Source organism: Equus caballus, chromosome 21 (genome assembly GCF_041296265.1).
Source record: "Equus caballus isolate H_3958 breed thoroughbred chromosome 21, TB-T2T, whole genome shotgun sequence".
Taxonomy (NCBI): domain Eukaryota; kingdom Metazoa; phylum Chordata; class Mammalia; order Perissodactyla; family Equidae; genus Equus; species Equus caballus.
This window is the reverse complement of record NC_091704.1, coordinates 31,160,957-31,181,879: the sequence shown is the minus strand read 5'-3', so window position 1 is coordinate 31,181,879 and position 20,923 is coordinate 31,160,957. Positions and strand designations below refer to the sequence as shown.

At 42.4% G+C, this 20,923-nt stretch overlaps 1 protein-coding gene and 1 long non-coding RNA gene across 3 annotated transcripts in view; one reads left to right on the top strand and one right to left on the bottom strand.

Moving 5' to 3' along the window:
- Positions 1-3,192: 3,192 nt before the first annotated feature.
- Positions 3,193-19,133, top strand: LOC138919949 (uncharacterized). 2 transcript variants are annotated; one of them, XR_011430545.1, is made up of 3 exons: positions 3,193-3,287; positions 12,488-12,700; positions 17,881-19,133. It is a non-coding gene; the product is annotated as an uncharacterized lncRNA (long non-coding RNA). The 2 variants fall into 2 exon arrangements; XR_011430544.1 differs by lacking the exon at positions 3,193-3,287 and adding an exon at positions 11,134-11,267.
- ANKRD55 (ankyrin repeat domain 55) overlaps positions 19,052-20,923 on the bottom strand; it is a 96,560-nt gene continuing 94,688 nt past the window's right edge. The window contains exon 12 of the mRNA XM_070246824.1: positions 19,052-19,631. Within this exon, the coding sequence (XP_070102925.1) occupies positions 19,510-19,631 (122 nt within the window). The 3' untranslated portion in view covers positions 19,052-19,509. The remainder of the gene's footprint in view (positions 19,632-20,923) is intronic.

The window sequence follows — 20,923 nt, the reverse complement described above, 5'->3', positions numbered from 1 at the left end:
GCTTTTTTTTGGTTTTTGTTTTTTAAATACAACCCAGCCTCTAAATACAAGTTAACTATTTTATCTGGTGTTCAACTGAGGACATTGACCTGGGTTCAATGCTGGAAGATAATTCAACGACATGTCCTACTTTTAGAGAAATTAAGGGATTTTAATTTGAGCATACACAGTTTCTATTTTTGGAACCTAACCCCAATCTGAGATGTGACTACCTTGTACTTACAGTTAAAGGATGGTCCCTAGCCAGAAAAACTTCAGATCCCTCAAGTTTACACACTAACAATGGGGCAAATAAACTTGAAAACTACTTTCCACAGTGAAAAAAGATCTGTTTGTGAAATGGAGTTGTTTTTGTTTGTTTTTTCTGTCTCCAGTACATGATCTCAACTTGCAAACTAACCCTAATCCTAGGTGTGGCCTCTCCTTCAGAGGAAGACAGCAGCACACTCCGATGATGGGTCAATTTAGCGTTAACTTTGAGGTAGGGGGCTCCTGCTGGTTGGAAGACTGAATTAGAAGTTCCCCAACTTTCCTCCCAAACCTCACACTCTATGAAGTATTCCAGCAGCCCTAAGGCCCTGGTTAAAAAGGTCTTTTGAATAATTTATGGCTCTTCTTTCCTTTACCCAGGCACATGAGCTGCTCTCCAGAGGACTGGCTCTTTCGGTCCTTTTGGAAGTGACAGGGTGCTGCATCATTAGCGACACTGGGCTGTGGGGACCACTGCCTGACCCTAACCTGCGAGGACAGACTTAACTTGCTTATTCAGGAGGGGCCCCAGCACTTACTGCTCTTGTCTGCCTCTTGTTAGGTCAATGTATCCACAGGAGTGGATTAGTTAAAGTGAAGGATAGAGTGTTGTTTGAAAATATTTGAACCCTGGAACCCGAAGCAGAGTAAAGATTTACTTTGGAGCCCTCTCTGAAAGCAGAACAGACATCTGGAGCTCAAGAACATGGCCTCTTGGTTAAGAAAGCCAGACACTGGGATGGGTGATGAAGATTTGCTGGGGAAGGCTACCAACCCCTGCCTCGACCCTTGGGGCTGCCTGATAGTCTCTGTGTCCCTTTAAAGCTGTCTTTGCCTTGTCACCCATTTTTGACTTTTCTAAGAAACGGCTTTCTTGGCCTGTGACCCCCTACCTAGAGACCCTCGGTTAAACTTTCTCTCCTCTTCTCAGGGGCGTATTAAGCTAGGTTGCCAGGAATGAGCTTAAAAAGCCGTTTCCTCTAACAACCTCTTCCCTACAGCCCCCCTTTCCACTCACTCTTTCAACCTTACCCCCCAAGTCTTAGAGTGCTTCCCCGCTGGAGGAGGAAGTCCAATCCTGCCACTTCTCCACCCAGTAAGCCTTCACGGTTATCAAGCCTCAGCCCAGGTATCATTTCCTTCGGGAAGCACCCCTCCACCCCCTGCCCCAAGACGGGTCCTCAATTCCCAGTCCACCTGGGACCATACTCCCCCCTTGCTCCCATAGCCCCTGACACATTGCTCTGTTTGGGACACGGTCTGTCTGTTTGTCTGCCTTTCACACTGGGCTGTTACCTCAGCAACTGGATTTTATTCATCTTTGCCCGTTCTCCCACAAACAATGTTTCGGAGAATAATTGATCTGCATGAGGAGTTTTCTCTTCCCACCTTCCTAGACTTTTTTATGCTTTTAAACTTTTTAAATCATCCATTTTCATATACTCAGAAAAATGGAATAATACGTAATGAGCACTCATTTGCCCAGAATTACCTAGATTTACTAATTGCTTACATCTTGCCATAGTTACTTCACCTGTTCCTTTTGCCTAACTATTTCAAAGTAAATTTCAGATATAATAACATTTCACCCTCAAATACTCAGGTATGCATCTCTAAAAATAAGGACATTTTCTGACAGAACCATGATACCATTATCAGACCCATATTCATATTAAAAAACCCAATAAAATAAACCATAGTTCCCAAATATCACCATTGATCCCAGAAGGTTTTTTGCAGCTGGTTTATTCAAACTAGAATCCACTCAGGGATCACACCTTGGTTGGTCCCTGACCAGTCAATTGGAAACATTCGGTTGTCATGACTCTAAATCTCTTTGAACTTAAAACAGTCCCTTCCCTGATTTCCCATCTTATTGACTTGAAGAAATCCTGCCAATTCTGCTGGAAGTCCCACTTTCACGGTGCTGTTTGACTTCCTCAGACTTCTGACATGGAGCTGACCTAAGGAAGACCCACAGCCACCACTGAGGGAGTCTCCTCCTCGTGAGGGGCCCTCCACTTCTCGCTTCTTCTTTGTTTGCGTCATCCAAGCACAAATCCTCAGGGCACTAAGACTCAAGACTTGCCCTGTGCTCTCACATCTTCTGCTTGCATATCCCTTTCCTGGCCTTGCCGTCCACGGGTGTGAAATTTCCAGTAAAGCAGGGACTCGCATAGCTCTCCCTACAGCCGCCAGCAACAACCACATGAAGCCCGAGCACCCTTAAAACACGCTGGGGAGAAAGGCTTTGAATTTGGTGCTCTGAGTCTTCATTGTGGGTGGCAGCAACCAGCAGCCCCCGTTTTTGAATGAAGTTAAAACTCTGTCCTCCTAACTTCCATGGACTCAATAAACCTCTTAAATTTATCCCAGAAAAACAACCTGTTTTCTAAATGATGTCAGATCCAGCAGTGACACCTTGCCCCAGACATAGGATCTATTTCCAGGCAGAAAATCATTCACATTGGATGGTCCTGCAGGCAAAAAAGAAAAAAAAAAACCAAGATGTTTCCATTGATTTGACTGAGAAATGTGAGGGCTTTGGGCCATAATCTCTGCGGTAATGTCAATAGGGAATTGTCTTGGCTGAGATGCTCCAGCAATCAGCCAGGAAGAGCAGAATCTACTTTTCATTTCAGGAGGAGGGGTGGGAGTGGGCACTGGACAGGGAGAGAGCGGAGTTGGCGGGGAGGTTCAGAACAGCCATGAGTTTAGATTGGAGGCCCTGGGGCAAAGGCAGGCAGAGAACATGAAAATTATGGGCACAGAGAGGATTCCTAAAAGTGTTGGTCCCCCTTTAGGTCAAGAGAGAACTGGAGGAATGGAGTCAGGGCAGCAGCGGGTGTGGGCTGGAAACTCTGAGCGGACAGTCTCCCAGCCTGATATGAATATCTAACTGTTGACTTTGGCTCATTGGATTTCTATTTGTGTTTATTTATTTATTTTTATGAGGAAAAAACTCTCCAACAGCTACATTTCTAGTGGTGGAGTAGGCCCTGTTTTTTTCTTGCTGGACGTGGGAAGATGCTCAGAAGGTAATGAAGGGGAGAAAAGAGAGAACTTTACGATTTTACATGAAATTCTCAATGTACGGGTCAGTTAAACCTTTTCACTTTCTGGCTCTTCCTCTTAATAAGTCTGTTTCCTGTTTTCCCTTTTTTCTGTGATGCTGCCCTCCTTCCCCCACCCACTCCACTCTCTTTCCCTACTTTGATTTAAGCGGCTGGCAAAATCAGAACGTTATTTGGTTTTGAAATAGTCACTGCAGAAGTTTATGAAATCTTGTTCTCCAGAGATTTTACTAAAGTAGGTCTTACTGAGCCTCTCTTTTTCACAACAGCTTAAGGAGAGTGTGGCTGTGTTGGGAGTTGGGGTGGGGGTGCTGATGACAGATGGATCCGGTGACCTCTCAAGGACTCCCCTCTTTGTGGTACACAAAACTCCTAGACCGAGTCGGGGCAGAAGGGCGGGGTGGAAGCAGCGTCTGTGTTTCCTCCTCAAGATCCAGTGGGAGGCCTGGCCCTTTCAGCAAATAACTTGGCCACCAGTGTGTTATGTGCTTGATTTGGAAAGCAGATTGCTGAGAATGACAAGGAAAGCCAGAACCTTGAAAACTGCTCTTAAGTGAGGGCCCTCCTAAGGCACACTCTGGGATGGGGTCTGGATCACCTTGCATGCAGAGGTACCTACAGCCTTCTGGTGTCAACTATGTGGGGTGGGCATTCCCCTTCCTGTGTAAAGCCACAATGGGAAGTAGAGCCTGGGAGTCTGAAACAGCTTCAACTTTCTGAGAGTATGTCATGAGGCCAACTAAATAACAGGAAATAATCACTTGGGCTTTAAAGCAGATTAGTGCTTTATTGAAGCCAGTGAATACAGAAACTGGTCTAAAGAATCATAAAACAAACATGCAACTCAGAGAGAGAGAGAGAGGAGATGAGTTAGCATCTTTAAATTCTGGATACCCTGTGGTGGGGGTTTCAGGAAGTTGATTGGGGTCTAAGAGTGGATTCCACTGGCCCTTTCTGGACTTCTACCTTCAGAAGTATCTCTATCTTGTTTCCTTCTCTTTAGCTTTTGCTTTTCTGAGGTCAGCCCCTACATTTTCAATAATCCTTTCCTAGGGCCACCAAATCCTCTTGGGCTTCAGAAAGCCCTCTTCTCTGTCCTTCTCAATGTTCCAGTGATTGAAGTCTCACAGCCATCACACCTATGATCTGGGGTGGCGCCCAAGCTTCATCAAAAGCTGTTGTGGTCCCCACACTGCTCACTGGAGTTTGGCAAAGGCATCTCCGGGGCCTACAATTGGTGGCTGGGAGTTAACACCTACCTTAAAGGAAGAAAAGAGAATAACTGAATGACAAGTTTTGTTTTGTCTTGTTTTCTACTTGTAAGTGAAACCACAATCAGAGAAAACTTGTGACCATAAAATTGGCATCTCTCTCACTCTATTTTTAATCAATCTTCCACTAGGGAATTTTTCTTCTACTTTGTAAGAGAAAAAGCCATCGGAGAGAAACTCCCTCAAATTCTTGCACAAGCTTGCCTGCAGACATGCGCATCCTTTCCTCCTCTCCCTCCATTGTAGTGGAAGAGATTGCTCATTGCCAAGGTCAGCTCTAAGGCTCTGTATTTCTCTTGCAGTCTGATAGACTTTGCTCTGTTGTAGGTCCCTTCTCTCTCCTGCTGCCTCCCTTGATACCACTTCCTTTCATCAACATTTAAACAACCCCAAGTTTCTCTCCTAAAAATAATGCCCTCCCTTGCTTCCACATTCCTTTCCCACGTATTAACTATATTTTCATAATTCTGTATTTTTGATGCTCTGGCATTTGAGGCCTTACTGACCAGCGAGGGACTGCCCCTCCCAGGGTTAGCTAATTCCTAGAGATAAGAAACCACTCACCTGAAAGTCTATCTTTCCTCTGTAAACTAACCAGCAGAGCCCAGACCCCATGCACCACTTAATGGCCTCTCACAGGGCTCTTATATTTGAAGCACTGTCCTCTTGCCCTGATTACCCCAAGGCTGGGTCCCAGATAGCTAGAGACAGCCCCTATGCTCCGCAGCCTGCTGAAATTATTCCAACTAGCCAATCCCAAGCCTGCTTACTCTGCCTTGCCTTGCCTTCCTGTGAAAACCACAATAAGGTCTCTGTCCATGTTTCCCCTCTCTCCCTCTGCCTCCTGAGGGATCATGGCGCTTCCCCCATGTGACCCTGCATGCCCTGGCGTGCCCACTCCTCTGGGGAACTGTGAGTAACAAACTATTTCTTCAATGGCAGTTGTCTCCTGATCTGTTGGCCTCATATTACTAGTGTAATAGTGAAACCTACATTTTAAAACATCCACCCATTTGCTTATCTGGTTCCTTTTGGCTTCAGTCAAGTATATTGAAACAGGTGTCTATATTCACCATCACCACTGCCTCACCTTCCACTCTGAAATTCTCCTGGAAATCTGGTTTCTGTCCCAACATTCCTCTGATACTGCTGCTGCCAAGATCACTAATAATCTTGTTGCTAAATTTTAAGGCTGCTTTTCCAGCATTATCTGATTTGAGCTCTAAGCAGCATCTGACACTGGTGGTCACTGTCTTTTTGAAATTATCTTCCCTTGGTTTTAGTGATTCCATCTTTTTCACCCCAACTTCTTAGAGTCCTTGGTGGGTTTCATTTCTGTTTATCTGTTCATTGTAGAATCCATAGAAAATTCAATCGTGCACTTGTCATCTCCACATGGATATCCTACTGGCATTTTAGAATGGGCACTTCCTAAATTGAGCTCATTATCTCTGTCCCCTGAGCCCACTCCCCCGTTGTATTCCGTTTCTCAGTAAATGGCACCATCATCCCTCTAGGTGTCCTCCTCAGAATCCTGATGTCATCTTTGGCTCCTCCCTCTGCCACATCTAGTCAATCCTCCCTCTGGATTCCCCACATCCAGTCAATCACCAAGACCCATCACTTTTACCTCTTAAATTATTTCAAATTCGTTTGTTTCTCTCTACCCTCATTGCCCCATGTTAGTTCGAGTTACTGTCGTTCTCACCTGGTTAATGCAATAGCCTCCTAACTAGTCTCTGACTCCATTTTTGTCCTTTTCCGTCCATTCTTCACACTGCAGCCAGTGCTCTTTCTACACAATCACATCAGAACCCTCGGCCCCCTTTCCTCACTTTACACCCCTTTGATGGTGTCTCCTTACCTTTAGGACAAAGTTCAGATTTATCCACATGACCTTCAGGGACTTTCCTCTTGTGTTCTTTGCTTGCCTCTCTGTTCTCTTTTCTCATCACCCCTATCCCCACCCCATCATACTGAACTGTTTGCAGTGTCCTGAATGCCCTTTCTCATCTCCTAGTCTTTGTCTGTGCAGTTCCTAGGACTCTCCTCCCTTCTCCTCTTCCTGGATAACTTGAGCTCATTTCTTAGATCCCAGGTGAGAGACATGAATCCTTCCTTAAAGGCTTTTCTGATTTTTAGGTGCTCCCAGAGCCAACGGAGAACCTCCATCAAAAGTCTTACCACACTCTCTTCTCAGTGCCTGCCTCCTTGCTTGTTTTCCTAACAGTTATAAGTCTCTGTAGGGCAGGACTGTGTCTGGTTGACTGTACCATTTCCAACACTTTGCATGGTGCTGGCGCAAATAGTTGCTGACTAAATGACTGTGATGCCAACTAAGGCTTGTGGGCAATAGTGGCTCAATGACATGGCCTGTCCTGAGAACACTAAAATGATTGTCTTCATGCTCCTTTTGTCATCAAGAATAGTATTCGTTGAACACTTACTGTGTGTCATGCTATTTTTCCAGGGGGAGGGAAAGAAGCCAAACCACTTCCTTATTTCTTCCATTAAACGCTATTTAAGTAAAATCACTTTCTTGTTTCTTTTCTTTTATTTCAGTGATGATTAACACTGAGATCATTCTTGCAGGGGTTGGTGTATAAAAGCCCCAAAGACTTATCACTGTCTTTAAGCAATGCTGACCTCAGGGTGATAGATTTCCTGGTTATCCATGATATACACTGACCATATGCATCTAGCCATTCATTAGATATCTGGAAATGTTGATGTCAGAACACCACCGCTTTAATATGTACTTGTTTAGGGATTGTTGTTAAACTTGTTAAGCTGGACCACATGTTTCCCATCTCTGGTAATTAAATGAGTAATAAACTAATGAGCCATCTTTTGGTTTGTTTGTAGGAATGCAATTGCTAATGTGTACTTGGAAAAAGGGGGTCATCATGGGGCACAACAAAGTCATTATTTATGAGTTGGTGGAATTTTTGATGGCTTCCTGAAGCAAACAGATGTTTACATGTCTGAAATTTTGAGCATGTCTGGCAGAGGCTGTAAATAACAATGTATTAACATATATGACATTTGTAGTTACCATCTCAGGACTCCATGCTCACATTTGTTATAAAGTAGTTTACAAAGACTTAGCAGGAACAGCCAGGCACTCCTGGATTAAAGTAATCCATTTCATCTTCATAGAGAAGTTGTACCATTTAATGCTTCCTCAGACCACCATTCAGACTGGGGAGACAAAGCGTTGTCTTAGTCCATTCAGGCTGCTGTGACAAGTACCATAGACTGGGTGGCTTATAACAACAGAAATTTGTTTCTCACAGTTCTGAAGGCTGAGAAGTTCAAGATCAAGGTGCTGGCAGTTTTGGTGTATGGTAAAGCCCTGCTTCCTGGTCATAGACAGCTGTCTTCTTCCTGTGTCCTCATATGATGGATGGGGCAAGGGAGCTCTCTGGAGTCTCTTTTATAAGGGCACTAATCCCTTTAATGAGGGCTCCCCCCTTGACCTAGTAAAAGGAGATGGTTTTAGTAGGTAGGGCCTTTGGGAGGTGATTAGCGATTAGGTCAGGAGAGTGAAGCCCTCAAGAATGGGTTTAGTGTTCTTATAAAAGAGATCCCACAGAGCTTCCTGGCTCCTTCCATCATGTGAGGACACAATGAGAGGTCTGCAGTCTGCAACTCAGAAGAGGGCCCTCACCCAACCATGCTGGCACCCTGATCTCAGACTTCCATCCTCCAGAACTATGAAAAATAAATTTGTTGTTTATAAGCTACCTAGAGTGTGGCATTTTGTTATAGCAGCCCGAACGGACTAAGACAAATGGATCTTGTCCAAGAGAACTGCCTCAAATAGAGAAAGGACCCCAATAGAAAGATGGGCAGTCAGAATCTCAGGGCTGGTGGGAAGACATAAGCTGCCGGCCAGAGGAGAGTTGTTCCCTGCAAGGGAGATTGAGGGAGATCAACCCTAAGAAGTCCCACTGGAGAAAGAGGTATCTATGCCACAGCTAGCACTTGGAGGGCAGAGGCCAGAGTGCAACTCTATTAACCTTGGAAGACTGCATCTTTGCTCCTTCATCCCTCTCTCCAGGGGTCTGACTCTGAGGGGTCTAAAACATTTGCCAGGGAGTTGGAAAAGAGGTGGAGAAAGGAGGAGAGTAAAAGCCAACCACACCCAGTTCTCCACTGCAGGCTTCCAAGCCCAAAGCCAACTCAAGCTAGAAGTTTAGATGAGAATCAGGTTGGAGTTTTGAAATTAAACTGTTCTGAACTTTTAAAACGACAGACTGATCTTGGGCCTGGAAACGCTGTGGGACCTGCCTGAGATTTCATCTAGGGCTTGGAAAACCGGTCTATGTTTGCTCTAAAGTGGTGGGCGAGATTAAAATTGCTTTCATGTTCACACTTTTTTTTTTTTGAGGAAGATTAGCCCTGAGCTAACATCTGTTGCCAATCCTCCTCTTTTTGCTGAGGAAGACTGGTCCTGAGCTAACGTCCGTGTCCATCTTCCTTTACTTTATATGTGGGACGCCTACCACAGCATGGCCTGCCAAGTGGTGCCATGTCTATACCCAGGATCCAAACCGGCAAACCCCAGGCCACCGAAGCAGAATGTGTGCACTTAATCGCTGCACCACCCGGCTGGCTCCTATGTTCACACTCTTTAGAGACTTACTCTTCGAAAAATGGGTCACATATACATTTTGGAATGTTTGCTAAAAAAAATTCAGCTTGACGCTTAATAACCTCTTTTTGTGTGTATCGTATATATATAATTATAGAACTTTAACATTGGAAGAATATTTAAAGATATTCTCGTCTAACATACTTACTTCATAAATGAGGAAAGTTTCTTTAAGATCTCTTCCAGTTCCAAAGTTCTATGATTTTACGGTATTGACAGTTACTCATAGAAGATATTGAAATAAGTCACACTTTTCTCTTAGGGTTATGCATTAGACTACCTTAAAACAGGGTGCAGGAACCTCTGATGTTGAGGAGGCACTCAAGATACTAGTTGGCTCATTGCTTCTTCAGAAGACACAAGATGATTACTTTTGTTTTCTTTTTTCAAAATTAGACTGGGGATCTGCCAGCCTAAACACTGCAGTACTTAACCAAGAGCCAAGCCTGGAAGGCCGAAGACAGAGTCTAAAAATTGCCCTTGTTTTAGACAAGGTCATTTCTATTCACCTTCAGAGAACGTTTGGGTCCTATCCTGTCCAGGGATTTGGGCTTGCAGGCTTCCAAGATGTCAGTTTTTCCATAGAACCTTGGCTCTGCATCCCTGAGTTTTTCTCCCCAACCCAATGACAGAGGCAAATCCAGAAGGATCTTTCAAAGACTTTTAGGCAGGAAAACAGAGGAGTAGGCAATGGCTATACTCCATTAAACTCATTTCCTTCTGAGTTGTCCATTTAACATCACCAAATTGCCTTTCTCTTACGACTCATGAACCACTTATCATGTGTATTATGGTGATCGGCAGGATGTGGGAAGAGAGAAGTATCTCTCTTGCAGCTTGCCGAACATTCCACGGTTGATAGCGTACCAAAGATCCCAATCCCATGCCCCTTCTCTTCTTAGGCCCCCAATGGTCTAGAAATGGCAGCAGTGATTGAGTGGTTCAAATAACAAGGTAAAGAGGCAATTGTCTAGAGCTGCCAGTGTGTCAGGGCCTTGAATAAGTCAGACAAACACTGAAAGCAGTGAGAGAGCGTGTAACTTTCCTGGAGCAATTCCTTGGGTGATATGTAATCCCAGGAGTCCAGTGTCTTAATGACCTGGGAGACTGAAGGAGAAGGAGGCCTGAACACAAAGATCTCTGTTTCAGCCTTGGGGCTTCCCCAGCACGGTTTCAGGTTGACTCTGCTAAGAGACTCAACTTGTACCAGCTCTGGGCTAATAAACCTCCTTGGCCTCCAGGAGTGCACAGGTTCCCAGTTGCCCAGGTTGCTGGTCACTAAGAATTCTGCAGAAGTGTGAGCTCTACAAGCAAAGTCAATAACTACTTTTGCTGAGATTTTCCTATATACTTAGTGGCTATTGTTTCTCCTTTCTCTTGCTGTGACTTCAACCACAAATGTTATTTTCTAATGTTCAAGGTCCTCCACTGACCTGTACCTGCTTCTCCTTTTCTGTCCTGTTCTCTTCTTTGCTGCAAGTTGGATGGCTCTTTCTGTTCCTGATTTTTATTTCCCTCTCCATCATGCACCCTCCAGCTGTAAAAGTCTTCTTTATTTATGCTCCACCCCGTAGCCTCCAGTTCCCGCCCCAGCATCAAATACCTCCTGAAAACTTCCTCCTAATGAAACATTGTCTTTATTGCCCATTTAAAGAATCTATCTATATTAATTGGAATGGTCCCCTCTGGTTTTTTATTTTTTCCTTCTACTATTGCATCAATTCTCACAGGAAATAAAACCCAGAAGAATCAGGGCTATTAGCAGCAGCAATGCCAGTAATTGAGAATCAGATTTTATGGGGTTTCTGCGATATTGATGGGACAGAGTCAGAAAATAGAACCTGAGATAATGAACAGGTTTTTTTTTTTTTTTTTTTTTTGAGGAAGACGAGCCCTGAGCTAACATCTGCCTCCAATTCTCTTTTTGCTGAGGAAGACTGGCCCTGAGCTAACATATGTGCCCGTCTTCCTCGACTTTATATGTGGGACGCCTACCACAGCATGGCTTGACAAATGGTACGTAGGTCTGCACCCGGGATCCGAACCAGAGAACCCCAGGCCACTGAAGCGGAACATGTGAACTTAACCGCTGTGCCATGGGCTGGCCCCTATAGACAGGTTTTGTAATTGCTTTACCTGTATAAATGCAATCTGGAGAATTTGGGTTGGCATCCTTGTAGACAATGAGCTTTATGAGAGTAGGCATTTTGCTTTATTCATAACTGTAGCTCCCTCACCAGGAACAGTGCACATAATGGATGTTCACAACTTTTTTGCTTAAATAATCAATCTTTATCTGGAGAAAGGAGAGTTAGCAGTAAAAGTGAACTGGTAAATGGGAACAAGGGAACATTTATTAAACACTACTTAGTTTCTTCTGATTTTCTCCACTGCTACTTTTTATGGTTTTTTTTTTTTTTTGGGAGGAAGACTAGCCCTGAGCTAACATCTGCTGCCAATCCTCCTCTTTTTGCTGAGGAAGACTGGCCCTGAGCTAACATCCATGCCCATCTTCCTCTACTTTATATGTGGGACGCCTACCACAGCATGGCTTGTCAAGCAGTGCCACGTCCGCACCCGGGATCTGAACCAGCGAACCCCGGGCCACAGAAGGGGAATGTGTGCACTTAACTGCTGTGCCACCACCCGCCCCGGTATTTTTAATTAAAGGATTACAGTCATTATTAACAGTATTTTTCTTTGCATTAAAAAGGACACCAGTGGGGCTGGCCGGTGGTGCAGTGGTTACATGAACACATTCCCTCTTTAGCAGCCCTGGGTTTGCCGGTTCAGATCCTGGTGCAGACCTACGCACCACTTGGCAAGCCATACTGTGGTAGGTGTCCCACATATAAAGTAGAGGAGGATGGGCACGCATGTCAGCTCAGGGCCAGTCTTCCTCAAAAAAAAAAAAAAAAAGGACATTAGCAGTGTTGGAAGGGCTAGCATATTTTATAAAAACATGTGTCTTCAGGATCTAAATGATCGTTCTTATTTATCACATTATTCATTTTCTCTTAAAAATTATCAAGAAGACACATTCTCCAGATTGAGTTTAATTGAAAAAAGACCATTACTCATATGGTCATATTGGTGAAATTTTAAGGTAACGAAAAATCGGAGCAAAGCATTACTTTTTATTAAATTAATCCTGATTTTAAAATGGTCTGTAAAGTTAACTTTCAAATGCCAAAGATAAAATACACTTAAGATGCTTCTTTATGTTTTGTTTTCAGCTTCTTATAAGAACCAGCATTATGCTGAAAACACTGTAAGAGACTGATTCTTTTTCTCTTGTGCTCGATGTCTGTACGTGCACGTATTTGGGTCTGCGTTACATGCAGCCAATTCTCGATCGTCGGGGGACAGCTATGAAAGTTGACAGTTCTTCTAGGCCCCTTTGCTTCCCTCTCCGTCTTCTGGAGTTCGTGAGCACCCCTGCACGATGGGTAAGTGGTTAAGAGAAATGGGAACATGCGAATCAGTTTGTTTTGCTTCTTGTGAGCAGTTGTGTTAAAAGGTTTGAGTGAAGAGAGAGAAAGTAGTAGGTAATCCATTAAAACACTGTGCCTCAGGAGTACCATAAACGCCTCTCTACTTTCTGCTGGGGTGATTACCCTGGAGGGAAATTGCTGGATCGTGCTGCTCCTGCCTCTCCACCCTGAGAAACTTAATCTTGGCTCCTGGGCTGGGCTGAGAATGGCTCCCGCTGGGTGTGGGACTGACTGGCTGGTGAAAGGATTAGTTTGCGCATCCCTCTTCTTCTCTTCCCCGCTTCCTGCAGAGTCCCTGAGATCAGCTCTCCTCTCCCAAATAGATCTACTGATGAAGAAATGAGGTCAAATTAGCATGAAGTATCACTTTGAGAAAGAAGTAGTCAGTGAGGCCCACACTTTTGAGACCAGGGCAGCTTTGTCAAATAGGTTAAGATTTCCTTTTTGTGTAACCAATAGAGTTACCACTTCATAGAACCAGTCCAGATTTCCCCATACTCTGACCTTGAACCAGCTACAAAAAGACTCTGGCTTAGAGCTTTAGGATCTTTGTTCATGTCTAGAGTCTATTTTTTTTTTAGGCTCTGAGACTGTGACTTTGGGAGTCTGTGGACTTATAATGGAAGGGTAAAAGTAGAGAAACAATTTTGAGACTTAATATTTGGTTTTATTAAAAGATAATTTATTGGCTTCAAATCACAAAAAAATAAAGAACCAAACCAGAGTAAATAGCTTAAATAACGAGTTTTTTCCTCTAATAAATATAGAAAGTCCTTATCACTTAACCTCATATAAATTTGTTATATCCTTTATACTGTATATATTCTTTATCCTACAGCACCTACCATAGTGCGAGCAGTCAATAAATGTTTGTTGGAAGAATGAGTGAATGTATAAATGCATTACAATCGTCTGCTGCTGATCCAGAGCAAGCCAAGGCAAGGACAGAAGCAGGTGCCAGAAAAGGAGATAATTTCTAGATCTTGGCATTAGAACTGAATACCTAAGGGGCCGTCCTGCCTATCTGAGTGATGTCTGAGTCCTGGGCCCCGTGCTTTAAACTGACCTTTCTCCTTGGTAACAAATTGTGAAAGGTTATGCATCTAGTTGAATAATTCAGACCCATATACATCCATTTTTGCACAAAATATCTAGACTTTGCCTGGCTTGTAAACAGAAGTAGAACCCTTGTTCGTCTCCTTGATTCCGGGAGAGCTGGCCTAAAGAAAGTTATTGTCATGTCCATTTCCTAACTTTCACCCCTTACCACGAGTTAGTGTTTATTTCTTAGCTCCCAGGGCAGTTAAGGGGGAACATGTGCATTTCCTGAGCGTTATGGGGTGTGAGTGTGGTAACAAGAGCAGACATGAGGTCACAGATAGTGCTGCCTACATTAAAACCGGACTACACATCTTGAAAAGAACTGACTAATAGGCTCAGAAGGTAACAGGGAAAAACACCGTTCACCCATGAATACTCATTAAGCTGTGATTTGGCTCATGAGGAGCTCTGAGGGGAGATCCCATTCTGGGTGCAGTCTTGAGGCATGCAGGCATGCATGCCACCCATACTATGTGCATTTCATTAACCCTTGGATTAAATCATTTCCCATGAAATGTTACAACTTAATACAGTAAAACCTAGGCATGTCATGATTACTCTTGAGACAAGAGTCCTGTTCTCCAGCATCAGTGTTAGCAAAGGCACATTTAAAAGAAAATGTTATTTAATTTAAAGTGTTCTTAATTCTGAAAGACTTCCAAAAAAATTTTATATATGGTGTTAGCTTGTAAACCAGATCCCAAATAAAAGAAAGCCTTGATTTGTAATGTTTGCCAAATTCCATGGTGTAAATATTTCCACCGTGGCTGATTTCAAGCTACCAATGGTTGAACAACCGGTTCACAAAATTCCTGAATGCTGGATTTAACAATCCATTTTTTCAAGTGGCTAAGAGCTGGTTCCAGCACATCCATGGAAACAAACTATTATTCACTTTATAAGCCTTGACTGGAATAATTCAAGGGGCTTTATGGAAGTTTGAATCTTCGTTCTGTGCTGATAGGATGTGGCAAAGAGGAAGTGGTGCTCAATAAACTTCCTGCTGTGGAGATTTGATGGGCTAGATCTCAGGGACTAGAGATTCAAGGGAGGGGAGAGTCCTTAGATATTTTCAATTTGTTTTTTCTTCGTATTTCTGTTTTTTTCTCCTTCAAAGTCACTTGTTCAGAAAACGCTGGGATAGATGTCTTAGAGCAAGCTACTTAGGCACATGAGAACATCGCCTTGGTTTTTAGCTTTTCTCAAATTCAAAGTCTTGCTTGGCTGTCATATGGATCTGAGAAAACTTCTCTAGTAGCCTCCTCCTAACTGTAAAACATAATGCTGATTGGCCTCACCTTCTGTTCGTTGTTTTTCTCTTACATACTTTCAGAAACTCTGCTCTTCTCACCTAGCTCAGCAGCTTGAATAAGTTATACTTTCAAATTCAGTTAATGTTTGGCTTGAAAGTGATGCACCTGAAGTCCAATTATGGTCTTGAGCTCCTTTTTGAACTTGAAGGAGCATAATGCTTGTAGCTCTGCCTCTCATCAATAGGCAGGATTCAATTCAATCTAACTCTTGAGCCCTGATGCAGTAAAGAAGTTATGGTTGGTATCATGGGTGAGCCACGTCTCAAGTGTTAGTCATGGAAAATGGTTCTTAGCCTCTTGAGGGTGAGGCCAGGCCTTGGTTTGCTCATTGCAGAGGAAAATTCTTTGGGCTTTTAGATGTGCCTTTGCTTCCTCATGATCTGTCTTTTTATTATCAGTGTTTATATAGTCTGTAAATATAGTTGTATTTATATAAATATAAAAAAAGCTTTTAAAAAGCTTTTTGGTGTACCTTTATACGTTAGATGAATACAAATGACAGAGATAATTTCTTCCTTCATTCCTTTATGTTAACCTTAGTGCGCCAAATATTGTTCATGGCCACCTGTTTGTATCTGGGCTCAGTTCTGGGATTCCTGCCCATGTGGGGCCACCCACAGTCTCCTCCACCCTCCACCCCACCTTCTCGTCTTACAGCTGGCTCCACATCTCCAAGTCTCCAAAACTTCAGCTTCTTTTTGTTCAAGTCAACAAGTTAGATTCTACCTTGCCCTCCTAAGGGAACTGTCAGTCTTTGTTTTGCTCTCAGTTTTCCTAGTCTGTGGATTACTAGCAATTGCAAGATGATTTACCATTCACCATTAATAAAATTTTTACTGGGGATTTAATAACGAACAAGTTATTTCCTGTTTTTCACATATCGATGTGAAAACTATCTTTGTCCTTCTGTTGACAACTGTGCTAGTATAACATGCTGACTGGAAACTCAATTTTTGAGACAATTTACTCATTGACTTCCCAGATTTGGCCTCTCAGGATGTCTTGGGACTCATTCAACTGCCCAAAAGACCAAGGTTGGACTAAAACAGTGGTCAGAATGGGAAGACATTTGCTTTGGAAAAACAATAGCTTTGATAGAAACATAGTTTGTTGACAATCCTCATCTACCAGTACTAATATTTCTATGTCAACGTCTAGGGAATATGTGGTTCTGATAAAATTTCCTGATTTTAAAATATCATTTCCCCCCGAAAGCAATAAAGTCTAACTGCTACATGTGAGAGCTGCTATCATGTTCCTTTATTAATTTAGTTTTTGGCTTGAGTGAAATATTTCATGCTAAGGTCAAATATGTTCCTTCTTAATTACTCTATTTAAGCCAGAGGTGGATTCCAAAGGGTTGTTGTCAAAAGTCCACCTTCAAAATGCAGGATGCACTTGCTTAGAGGTATGCACCAGTAAATTTCAAAGAGTAGGGGCAAAAGCAAAATCAAGGGTTATGTTTGTCTTTTTGGGAGGCACCGTATGTCAAATCAGTGACTTGGTGGGGTTTTCTAAAATCATATTGTGTGTCAAGCTGTGATCTAGTAGAGCTGGAAGGGACAATAACCTGGAGTTGCAGAAATCTATTTATATTGGCTTAATTCTAGGAAGATGAGAGCATTGGAGTTCAGTGTTTACTGAAAGAAATAACACCTGTGTTAAACCAGGTGACTACCAAAGGGAACCAAGAACTCTGGGGTGGAAAGACCCTAACTTTCAACAACTCTAACAGGTTTAGCACAAATTACTGGGTTGGTTGACTCTTCTCACAAATATTAATAGTAGTTCCACTTTGCCTGGTTAGTGTATAGGCTGAGTAAATAAATTCAGAAAGGAGGCTTTGCCAAAGGTATACCACACCTATGAAATTTCTGGAACAGGAAAATGATGATTTGGGAATTATGTGTGTGGACTAGGGAACAAGAGAGAGACATCACTTCCAAGCCCTGCTCTGTCATTTACTAGGTGTGTGACTTTGGGCAAATTATTTAACTTCTCTCTCTACCTTGCATTCCTTGTCTGTACTTGGAGGTTGATGCAATGATCCAAATGAAATAACGTATGCAAGGTTATGATTTTTATATGTGTAAATAAATATATCCTTAGCAATGAAGGGAAACACAAGTGGTAAAATAAGAAATAAAATCCTTTTAGAAGAAAAAGTTGCTTGAAATTTTTGAAAGTTGGTGATTACCTAATATCTGATTTGGTTAGTAAAATATTTGCTGAAGATGAATTTACCCCAATAAGCAACTTTACCTGGTAGCACAAGGACAATTTCATTTAAAGAAGTGGTAGCGGACAGCATATTGCTTCTCCATAGCTAACAAAAGATTCTTAAATCAACTTGGATGGAAAGGCCCAACATTAGAAAATTCTGTATGTGTGTGTGTGTGTGTGTATAAGTGCAGATGTTGGGGGATGGTGACTTTTTTCCATAGCTGTATACACGTTTTTTAAAAAATTGCTTTGACCTCTTGGCTATCTACTTAGTGGAGGAGCATACCAGTGTAGTTAAATGAGCACTTAGGGCCTGAGGCTTGGTTCATGTGATAATCTTTTGGATAATTCATAAATATTCCAATTCTCTCCTTTCCTGACACATGGAAGGATTGCATTTCTCACCTCCTTTGAAGTTAGGCATATCCATGTGAATTGATTTGGCAAATGAAATGTAAGAGGAAGTGATAAGACTCACCTCTCATTTCCTTTGTTTAGGTCACAAAGGAAGTACATGTTGAAATGGAATCTACATTGCCAACTCTGCCAGCTGCTGTGGGACATGTATTGTGAACGAGAAAAAAATTGTGTTAACCAATGAGATTTTGGGGTTGTTTATTATCGAAGCACACGCTAGCCTATCCTGACTAATCTACTCACTGTAGGGCCAGGTATTCACTCATGGAGGGACATGGATTCAGAAGTAGCCAGCGACACAACTGAACAGCCCAATTGATGCATACAAAGAATGACTCTTCAAAGACAAAAACAGCCCACAAACAAAACAGAAAAGAAAACCCTTCAGAATCTATACTTCTGAGAGTTCTTCCATTTGTACCAGGATTTGTCCTCCCTCTAGGCTCTGTCTAGCTCAGGAGGTTGATCCATACTATCATGTGGATACTATGATCCATATGATAATCTCTGATTCAGACAAGTATCATTGTCCAAATGAGATTGTGGACTAATAACCTCTTTCATTACCACTTCCTGCATCTCTCTACCATGGAACTTCCTCTCTGCTTCCCTACTTCTTTCCCTTCCTTCTTTTCCTGAAAAAAATTAAATGATTGAGTGCCCATTATGTACTGTAACAAATTTCTAGAAGTGCAAAGCCACTGCTTCTATTTGGTTGGTGGCAGAGTCTGACATCATTTAGAGAGCTAAACAATTAATACTGATATAAAATGGTAAATGTTATACTTGAGATATTTACAAAATAACATGCAGGCTTGGAAATAACATGGAGTGACTATGAGCTTATATGGCTAAGCCTTGAACTTTATATCAATCCAAACAACACGCAAACATCTTAGTAAGAAGATCTTTCATTCTTTGCTAAGTCATAAATTTGGGAATGTCTTGAGTAGGCAGAGGCCGTTATTTTGAAACAGGAAAAAGAATGATTACATCCATAGAGTATTTGAGGAATGTGTGAGAAATGTTTATTCTATTCTGTTAGGCCAGGATGTGGACCTTTCCAATTCACATGATCTTCTTACTGTTGGAACAATCAATCGTATCTGAAAATGACAATAGGTGGAAATAATTAAATAACAAGGAAGACAGATAAACACTGTCAAGTGATTTGGGCTGCAGCCAAGAACTGACAATGTTAGAAAGTATTTTGCAGAAGATGGTGCATTTAAAAGACTTAAACGGTGGCTGATTAAAGGAATTTGTTATTTTCATTTTAATTGTTTCATCAATCCACAGCAGAATTACAATAAATGTGAAGAACAAGTACAGAATGTGCTTTTTTTGCTTTTTATTCAGCAAAACATTTTTTGAAAACACAAAATCATTCAGCCAAAAAAAAAAAAAAGGCAAACGTCCCACAAAGCAAACCAAAGAGCTAAGTTTCCCTGCTGATAACACGTTTTGACTTTTTATTTTGGCATGTAGAGGTCACAGAAACTCACAAACTTACAATATATGCACAAAGTTTCTAAGTGCTTATTTGGGCAATATCTTTATTTGGAATACAGAATTTTGAGTTATAAAACTGTGAATGGCTTATAGAATGCAATTTACTAAATTAGTCTTTGTTCTTACAAACCAGAGTAATCTCATCCTTTGACAGTGAAAATATAGATTAAATATATTTCCGCAGTCTGCGACCCATGGTTAATTTTCATCCTTGGTAGGACCGGCAGAGTTGGCGCTCTCCTTGGCTGGTGTGCTGTGCCCCCGTTGGCTTGGAATAGCAGGAAGCACTCGGTTTGTCCGTAGAGGTTCTCCTGATAGAACTGGGGAGAAAGAACAGAATGAGAGACTTTCAGGATGTGCTTCTCTCCCAGTCTCACGAATAATGATGGCAGAACTGTGTTATTTCTTAAGGAATGCAGGCATTTCTGAGAAGCTTGTCTTGGTGAGAGCCAGACTGCAGGAGAGAGCAGTGTCTATAAATCTATTCAGGCTTTCCACATGTAGTCAGGGATGTCAAATATGCACGAATGCAAGATTGGGCCAAGATTGATCAAAACACGATTGGGCTGTGCGTGCCTGGCAGAGCTCTCTCTTCCTTGGGTGGAGTAGCCATTGATGGCCAAGTCAGCACAAGGCTCTAAACAAGTCCCAAGACATTTATACTGTGCTTTTATGCAAACCTCAGAAGGTTCTCAGGTTTCTTATAGGAAAAGCAATGTGTACCTTTCCATTTCTTTTTCATAGAGCTAAAGTTGATCAATGATCTTTATCTTCCCTTCTCTCCTTAACTTTAACTGTGAAAAGCAAAGCTCCTGGGCTCTGCCAAAGAAAATCCTCTCTCTTTGGCTCCCCCCACCCCAGGATGCAAGGCTGAGTGACTCTTTCCTTAACTAGATGTTCTTGTGACTATGTTTCTGCTTAAAGACAGATCAGGCTTGAATTTCACTCAATGACTAAATTCACACCATCCAAAACTCTCACTTTACACAAATCAGTAGAGGCAGAGGCACTGATCTGTCAAGGAAGAGACCTTGGTTTCTGCTACTAACTCTTTGTGTGACTGAATATCTCTTTCCTCCTCTCTGTTTCCTTATCTGCAAAAAGATGGGGTTATACTAAGACGTCATGGTTCATCATGTTTACCTAAAGAGTTCTAGAACTCTTGGTTGGTCTCCTCCAAACCACAGCCTGGGGGAGGAAGACACTGGATATTTACTCTGTGCAAGCAGTTGCCAAGAGTTTTACGTACATTATCTCATTTAATCCTCCCACTAATCTTATCAGGCTGGCGCCACTGTTAGATGCAAACTGAGGAAAAGCAGTATAAAAAGGTTAAGGAAGGGGCCGGCCCGGTGGCGCAGTGGTTAACTTTGCACGTTCTGCTTTGGTGGCCCAGGGTTCACTGGTTTGGATCCCAGGTGCGGACATGGCACTGCTTGGCAAGCCATGCTGTGGCAGGTGTCCCACATATAAAGTAGAGAAAGATGGGCATGGATGTTAGCTCAGGGCCAGTCTTCCTCAGCAAAAAGAGGAGGATTGGCAGCAGATGTAAGCTCAGGGCTAATCTTCCTCGAAAAAAAAAAAAGGTTAAGGAACTTGTCTGAAAAAGTTA